This window comes from Fukomys damarensis, unplaced genomic scaffold, assembly GCF_012274545.1.
Source record: "Fukomys damarensis isolate Sample0158 unplaced genomic scaffold, DMR_v1.0_HiC HiC_scaffold_36, whole genome shotgun sequence".
NCBI classification, from domain to species: domain Eukaryota; kingdom Metazoa; phylum Chordata; class Mammalia; order Rodentia; family Bathyergidae; genus Fukomys; species Fukomys damarensis.
Genome location: NW_022900948.1, coordinates 48,015,697 through 48,023,923, shown reverse-complemented (window position 1 = coordinate 48,023,923; position 8,227 = coordinate 48,015,697). Strand labels below are relative to the sequence as shown.

Here is an 8,227-nt window from a genome sequence, read left to right as displayed (position 1 = left end):
CCGGCGATGCTCACCTGGACCAGGGTGGGACCGCAGCGCCCCCTCGCCTCTGGCAGCACAGTCCACTGTGTGGGGTGCGGGTGTGGCCCCGGCGGGAAGTTTGCTGAGGGCCAGGGTAGGGGCCCAGCTCTGGGCTTTCTCTCGGTCGGCTCTCCTGGCCACTCCTCCTTCCAGACTCACCACTACCGCGGTTCCTAGGGACCCAGGCCGTTAAAGAGTCCAACGAGTGGTTGTTTCCCCTTCCTGGCCGCCTCACACTGCCAGTTCTTGGAGCCCGAGCAGCAGGGTTGCCGAGGATTCCCATGCCCACCTGGCACGGGGGCTGGGGCTGGGCGGGGCAGACCTATCGCCCCAGCGGAAGGAGCCGCAGGTTCAGGGGCAGGTGAGGTGTGCCCTGCCCTGGCCCGTGGCTCCTTCCAGAGGCAGGTGTTTTGGTTTTGGGTTTTTTTTGTTTTTTTTTTCCTTTCTGGTGCTGGGAATTGAACTCAGGACCTTGCACTTGTGAGGCAGATGTGGCGCCACTGAGCTAAATGCCCGGTCCAGAGGCAGGGTCTCGACTCAGGAGCACCTAGGGGTTGAGGCCAGGTCCTCTCGAATGTACTTAGCTGCTTCCCGGTGACTACAGTGGACGGTGCCGAGGGGACAGTGGTAAGAGGTGAAGAGGGAAGGCTCTGACCGTGGCCCGAGGCTGTCACCCTCCCATGGTCTTGATGGGTGGCCCAGCTGACTCCCATCCAGCCCTGTGCTTCTCAAAGCCCGAGTGCTGTGCTGGGGCCACAGGGAGGCTTAAGGTCAGGGCACCTGCCCCTGGGGCTGTTGTTATATGAGGACCAGGCCCACACCCGGGTGGAAGGCACACATGCAGATGCTTTAGAGCCGACACAGGTATTCCTATGGGGCTGGGCACCCGGCTGGCCTCTTTGAGATAGATGGCCCTCCCCTGCCATGGGGATCTGCCCAGGGAGCTGGGAAAGCAGCTACCCTGGTCCCTGGGCTTCTGGACACCGGGGCCTAGTGGGGGTGCCTCATGGGGAGGACGAGGACTAGAGACCCCAAGGGACGCCCTCCAGCCTAGGAATTGACAGCCTCCTGGTGGAGCCTGGTGGTCTGGGTTGAGACCCGGATTCCCCAGGGCTGGCCGGGAGGTCAGTGGGGTGGGTTACAGCTGCAGTCTGGTGATCTCTGCAAGTTCTGAAGTGAGGCTGGTTCCAGACGTGTGGGCGGAGGGCTCTTCCCCGTGCCTGCAGCCCCGGAGCCTTTCTGCCTGAGGCAGATGTTGCTAAGGACGCCCAGGCCTTGTACCAGCTGGAGCCCCACAGTATGGAGTCCTTGGGCACGTGAGGACAGCCTCTCTCTGGCTGGGTCACTTCACCTGGTCTCCATGGCCTGCAGCCGGTGTAGGGTTACACAGGAAGATGGAAAACAGCAGGATTCCGGGCCCTGCTGGAGGATCAGGTGCAGGGAGCTGCTGCAAGTTTAATGACCTGATGCTAATTGCTGCCTCTGCAGGCCAGCACCCAGCCCACCCTGGCCAGAGCCTGGACGTGCTTCCTGTCTAGCAGCCAGCTCCCGAGTTCCTGGTGACGCCTGTCAGCAGCTGTGTGTGGGCAGCCAGTGGGAACAGGGAGGGAGGACTGCCAGGCTCCACCTTCAGAGCATGGAGAAGCCTTGTCCTCGCCCCTTGGTGTCCAGCCGAGGGTGGCGGGCTTCGGGCACACCCGCGCGTGTAAGAGAGAACTGGCCGGAAGGAGGAAGGGAGCTGTCCCTTGGCTCTTACCCTTCTCCCGAAGAGGCAGACACTTCCTGTGGCCAGCCCGGCGTGTAGTGACAGCTGGCCCTCACTGAGACCAATCTGGGCAGAGTCCTGGCCCCGCCCTAATCCTTACCACCCTGTGGCATGGGTGTGGATACAGCTGGGGTCAGAGGGAGGCCCTCTGAGGCCCGGAGGTGGCCCTGCTGCTGCCTTGTGTGGGCTGGGGACTGGCCCTTCCCCTAAGTGGCCGCCCGATGCCACTTCAGATGACCGAAGGAGGGTGTGCAGGTGCACGCTCACACCTGCTGTCTCCGCTCTCCAGCCTGTGCCGTTTCCGGCCTCTTCAGCTGCATAACCATCCACCCCCTGAACATCGCAGCTGGCGTGTGGATGATGTGAGTAGCTTGGCGCCCTGTCCTGGGGGAGTCTGAGGCTGTGGTTCTCTGGCTGGAGTGTGGGTCTCCTTTCTACACCCACCGTGCCCGGGTCCCTGGTGAGGGACCGGGCCTGGGAGTGGCCCCCAGGCCCTTACCTGGGTTCAGTCAAAGCCCTTGAGCTCCAGACCCTGATGGAAGGCCCACCTCGGGAGGTCCAGGCAGAGTTGGAGGTGCACGCTGGGAAGGGCTACCTGGCCTGGAGGTGGGTGGGCGGTGCTGGGGATGGGCGCATCCTGAGCTACACCTGTTGGACAGGTGTCAGTGACACTTTCCTCCCAGCTTGGCGTGGATAGGCCTGGCCGGGGCGAGGGATCAGGTTGGTCACTGACTTTCCCTGCCACCACACCAGACAGATGCCCTGTGTCAGTGGCTTGGCTGCTCAGCTGACAGGCACTGGGACACAAGGACTTCTGAGCACCTTTGTCTCCCTCTTGGGCTTCCCATGTCACTGTGTCCCCAGCCCAGGAGTCCACATGGCACTGGGCGTGGTCAGCCGTCTGTGACTGTGGGTGGCTGACACCGTTCTCTGCACTCCTCCTGTCGTGGCCTTCACTGTGGTGGCGATATTGGCAACCATGGCTACAGCACTAACAGCTGGCAGAGCTGCCAGGTGCTCCTGGTGGCTGTTGCTATAGCAAGGGCCCTGTCCCTCTGTGTCACAGACACAGATGCCCCAGCGTGTCCCTCCAAGGGTGTTTGGCCCAGGAAGGGCTACAGGTGCAGGGGCTCTGAGGGCACACATGGGTGCCCCGGCCTGACCAGGGTGGGGAGGGTGGCATTCCTGTGGCACCGGGGCTGCTTCCATCCCTGCCTCGCCTCTCTCCCACCTGTCTCTGCAGCATGAACGCCTTCATCCTGTTGCTGTGTGAGGCGCCCTTCTGCTGCCAGTTTGTGGAGTTTGCAAACAAGGTGGCCGAGAGGGTGGACCAGCTGTGCTCCTGGCAGAAGGCTGTCTTCTACTGCGGGTGAGGGGCTGCTGGGCAGGGCCGGGACAGGCGGGCAGGTGTCGGCCGGGGGGCAGTACGGGGAGCAGAGGGCCAGAGAGAGGGTGACAGCGCTGCAGCATGTGGCCCCGCTGGGCCTTCAGCCTGCAGCTGCAGTCATCCACACGGTGAAAGCATTGTGTGCAGGGGCAGGAAGGAGTCGGCCCTTGGCTGGGTGGTGTGGGGCGGGCTGGTCTGCACGGTGTGCTCCTGTGCAGCCCCGCAAGGCCAGCGCTCGGCCTTGGTGTCTTCACATGAAGGAGCCGAGGAGCAGAGAACATCGCTGTTCTCTGAATATGCTTTGCTTTCATTTTCCTGTTTGCAACAACTGTGTGGCATTTACTTCGGAGTCAGGGCCCCGAACTACTTCCGAGGCAAATTTAATACACAGGGGGCTGGCCGAGCAGCAATATTTATTATTGTTACCCATCTGTCTTTAAGATAGATTCATGCCAGGGTGGTAGAGCATAGCTGTAATTCTAGCACTCTGGGAGGCTGACGCAGGAGGATTGCAAGTTGAGCCCAGCCTGGGAAATGTAGCAAATTGGAAGACCCTGTCCCGAAATAAAAAATACAAGGGCTATGGAAAATACAAGCTCAGTGTGAAAGCCCTGGGTTTAATCCTCAGTACCAGGGGTTAAAAAACAAATATAGATTCCAGCAGGCACTGGGGGCTGCAGAGACCAGCGGTTTCTGCGGTGTCTAAATCTCCAAGAATTCCAGACCCAGGGTGCCCACCAGTGGGCCTCAACAAACCTTTGGGGTTTTAAGTATGTAATTTCAAAAATCACTAGATCAGTTTGTAAAATAGAAAAGTGTTGCTCAGAGCCCCACGCCCTTCTGGTGTGTGCCCTTCCCATGCGAATTCAGACATTCCTTAAACTTGTTCTTAACGCGGTTATCACCATTATCAGTCATGTTGTTTGTACCTGCTTTTTTCACTTAATGTCATGATATAAACATTTTTATATTACCCCCAAAGACTTTATGACGTTATTTGTAATGATAAGAATATTTATTCATTCTTTTCTTACTTTGTTTAACTGATGTTAATCGAGCCATGGCCAACATTTCCCTGCTAAAATGTGCATGTTTATGATGACTTCCTTAGGATTACTTCCGGGTGTGGAATTAGTAGGTCAAAGAAGACGATCATGAAAAAGATTTTTTTTTTTTTTTGGAACTGGGGATTGAACTTGGGACCTTGATCTTGCAAGGCAGGCGGTGGAAACACTGAGCTAAATCCCCAACCCCTTGAAAAAGATTTTAATATATGTGTTCAGATGCTTCGCAAAGGGGCCTTCTGAGTGTCCCCCACCCCTGGTGCCCTGTGCCGGGGATGATTTTTACATTTGTATTTGTTATATAAGGGGTAGAGTATTTTCCCATGTGTTCTAGTTGCATTTTCGTACTTGAATGTTTTCTGGCTTTACCTTTTCAATCTATTAGAGTCCTAGTGTTTGCTTAAGCAGGTCATAGATGTTTTTTATATTAAAGATTTCGTACTCCTTTGCTATACTTCCTGCACATACTTCTCCAGCCTGTAGTTTGCCTTTCATTTTGTTTGGACACACAGGTTCTTCCTGCTATGATCTTCCCCTTTCCTCATGGTTTTTATTATCCCTCTGTTAATGATGCTCCTGTATTGATGGGGTTACACCCTGATAAACGCATTGTTGAAAATACTGTAAGTTGAGTATGACTCCCCTCCCAAACACCACTGCTCAGCCTAGCCAGCCTCAAATGCATTGAGAGCCCTCACTGTCCCCTCATCCTGTGTCTTGATGTGACACTGGGCATGTCACTAGGCCAGGGAAAGATCAGGACTCAAAATTCAAAGTCGAGTTTCTTTCTTTCTTTTTTTTTTTTAATCTTTCAAACACTTTGTTTCTTTTGTTTGTTTGTTTTTTTGGTACCAGGGATCGAACTTGGGTCCCTCAAAGTCGAGTTTCTACTGAATGGGACTCGAAAGTGTTTTTGGTACCTGAGGATCTCCTGAACTGGTGTCCCCTGAGACAGACGGGAATGCAGATGGAGTGGTGGCCATGAGTCCCATCCGCAGCCAAGAGCCTGGCTGGGAAGCCATGGGGCAGAGGCCCCTTCTGGTTGGCAGGTGCCAGGATCAAGAAGGGACTGCAGGGCTTTTAAAGCCGAGATGGCCCCACCACCAGGTGGCGCTCCCTCAGCCATGGGCCTGAGTTCCATGAGGTTGCAGTGGGGACCTGGTTCCCTGGTTTTCCTGTACTAGCAAAGAGCATTTATCTGGTGCATGTGATAGCCCAGGGTCATGTTAAGTGGCTGGCACACTGTGCCTCTTAGAGGTCTCACCCCAAGCAGAGGGCTCTGAGGCCGGAGCAGGCTCCAGATTCACAGGGCACAGTCTCTTTGCGTAGACCAGCTTGCTGCCGTTTAACTCCTTGTGGACCACAGGCCTGTCAGAACTCTTGTAAGCTTTCAGATCAAGCTCAGGGGCATTCGAGGACTTTCTGAAGCCGGCTGTGAACCTGTCTGGTTGACCTCCAGGGCTTCTTCCTAACCCAGTTGTCTGGGAAGGAGCCGGGTAAAGCAGGGAGCCCAGGGGCATTGTGGGGCGGGAGCGCACCCTTGACCTCTGTCTGTCCCCCAGGATGGCTGTCATCCCCATCATCATGAGCCTGACCCTGACCACGCTGCTGGGCAATGCCGTTGCCTTTGCCACCGGGGTGCTGTATGGACTCTCCGCCTTGGGCAAAAAGTGCGTCTGCGGCCCCTACAGGGCGGGGGCTGTGGGTCCCCTGGCCTTGGTGGGGGAAGTGGTCCCTGCATGGACATGGAAGCCCAGACAGTGCTGTGACTGATCAGTGTTCTAGGGATGGAGGTGGGAGAATTCAGGGGACGCTCTGGGTGACCCCACCTTGCCTGGCCCAGCCTCGTCCCTTCCTGGATGTGCCCTGAGCATCTTGCCAGTCACCCTGTTCCTGCAGACCCTGGAGCCCGGCATCTGGGCAGCCTTTGTGCCCCTGGGAGTGGCCTCCATCCAGGGAACCAGAAGGCCCAGTGGGCTCTGCCTGGGAGGCACCTGGGCTGTGCCCTGTGGGAACCCACCATTCTAGGGCTCCTCCACTCTCTTCCCAGGGGTGACGCCATCTCCTATGCCCAGATCCAGCAGCAGAAGCAGCAGGCGGATGCGAAGTTGGCGGAGACTGTGGAGGGAGAGCTGTGATGAGGGTTGTGGGGAGGCTGAGGCCGGGCCTGGGAGAGGAGGCCCCACGCGTGTCCTTGCACCTGCCCCTTTCTCCACAGTGGCTGAGCCTGCTCCTGACTACTGGCACTGGGGCTCACAGCCCTACACAGATGGCCATTGCTTCTGGTCTGGCTCAGCAAACAGGCCCTGTGGGGCTGCAGACTCCACGGTCTGGACACAGCTTCCATGGGACACATGGGGCCTGCTCCAGGGGCTCCCTGGCTTAGTCCTTGGGGCCTGAGCATCGAGTGAACACCCCAGCTCCCCAGCAGGTAGAGTCCCCAGTCCTGCCCTGTTTGCCTGCCCACAAGGCAGGGGACAGGCATAGCTTTGACCTGAGCTATTACTGCTGAGGGCCAGGCTGTTCCTCAAGGAGCCCACAGTGCAACTCAGCCCAAGTCAGCAGGCTTGCATGGCCCAGTGGCTGGGTGGAGGCATTCCCTCACCAGTTCCCTGGCACCTTGGTCCCCCAGCTGCTCCGCAGCCTGCAAGCCCTGCCCCCAGGTCCTGCCCCATCCCAGGAAGTGGGGGAACCCCATCCCCATGAGATCCTGCCCTGTGTTGGTGACAGCTGCCCCCCACCATCAGGGCTGAGGTGACCCACCTCAGGTTTGCCTACCTGAGCTGCTTCCTGATGTGGAGAGCCACTCCCTACAGGGCTGCCTGCTGCCCGGGGCCCGGCCCAAGCCAGATGGTGCCCAGGAAGCAGCTCTTCCTGGATGCGCCCTGTCACACCCTCTGTACTTCCTGCACTTGGCCATCTCCCTCCTACCTCCTGCCCCATGACTTTAGCCACAGCTACTGATTATTATCAGTCCTTTGCCATCGGGCACAGGACTGTACTGGTGTGACACGCTCCCCAAGACCCCCAGCAGGGCTCCCCCGGAGGAGACCCACTCCTTCCTACCTAGGGCTGCAGGCCCCATTTCTTTATTGTGATTAATACTGTGAACAGTTTGCAGATGGGAGCCCTTGTCCTCCGAGGTTGGGCTGGAGTGGAGTGGCCACACTGTGCCCTGGCCTCTGAAGTCTGTAGTGTTCCCGGCAGAGTCCGAGAGGCTTGATGGTGGCCAGGTGCTCAGGACAGGGTGAAGGGACCATGTCCTTGTATGAACCATTTAGTCACCTCTGGCCCTGTTCTCTGTCCTTGACACAGTCCTGTGTGGCAGGTGCCTTGTATGTGAGCAAGGAGCCAGGCCTGAGGTCACCCAGCAAGGCCTTGTCCCTGGGCGCTGTGTATGCCCTCCTGTGGCCCATGCCACCTCCTCCCTGGCAGGTCTCAGTGTGTGTAGGCAGCACCATGGGAAGCAGGTCTGCTGCACCTCCTGGTCTTGGGGTGCTGTTTGTATAGGTCCAGGCGGTCATGACCTAGTGCAGGAAGGATCTCCTCCCCGTACGGAAGAAGGACTCAATCTGCTCCAGGGAGCGGCCCTTGGTCTCTGGTACACAGCAGCCTGTGAACACCAGGCTCACCAGACAGATGGCCGCAAAGAAGAAGAAAGGCACCTGCAGGCCGAAGGCGTTCTGGGGGTGTAGAGAGGGGCAGGGTCACAGGGAGAAGCTCAGCCAGCCTGTGAGGCCTCTCGGCTCCCCGCAGGCTGGCTCTCTGTGTCCCTGACCACCTGGAGGCTGTTTCTGGCCCAGCCACACTCCCTGGGGTGTCCAGCTGCCCCCTACGCAGCCCCAGGGTGTGCCTGGCTGCCAGGCCTACGCCGCTCCAGGTGGGGATGCAATGTGGCGCCCAGGCTGCAGCTCTGCTGGACACGGGAGCCAGCACACGTGACCTCTGAGCCCCATTCCTCCATGCATTCCTGTTTCTTAATCCAAGAGG

At 58.1% G+C, this 8,227-nt stretch overlaps 2 protein-coding genes across 2 annotated transcripts in view; one reads left to right on the top strand and one right to left on the bottom strand.

Annotated features, from left to right (window-relative positions):
• Positions 1–654: 654 nt before the first annotated feature.
• Cacfd1 (calcium channel flower domain containing 1) lies at positions 655–6,388 on the top strand. The gene is made up of 4 exons (XM_033758949.1): positions 655–2,148; positions 3,030–3,155; positions 5,800–5,907; positions 6,288–6,388. The coding sequence occupies exons 1-4, from the start codon at positions 2,144–2,146 to the stop codon at positions 6,373–6,375; spliced, it is 327 nt and encodes a 108-aa protein (XP_033614840.1). The 5' UTR covers positions 655–2,143; the 3' UTR covers positions 6,376–6,388.
• Positions 6,389–7,741: 1,353 nt separating this feature from the next.
• Slc2a6 (solute carrier family 2 member 6) overlaps positions 7,742–8,227 on the bottom strand; it is a gene marked incomplete at its 5' end in the record, with an annotated part of 5,007 nt that continues 4,521 nt past the window's right edge. Inside the window, one exon of the mRNA XM_010608984.3 lies at positions 7,742–7,920. Within this exon, the coding sequence (XP_010607286.1) occupies positions 7,765–7,920 (156 nt within the window). The remainder of the gene's footprint in view (positions 7,921–8,227) is intronic.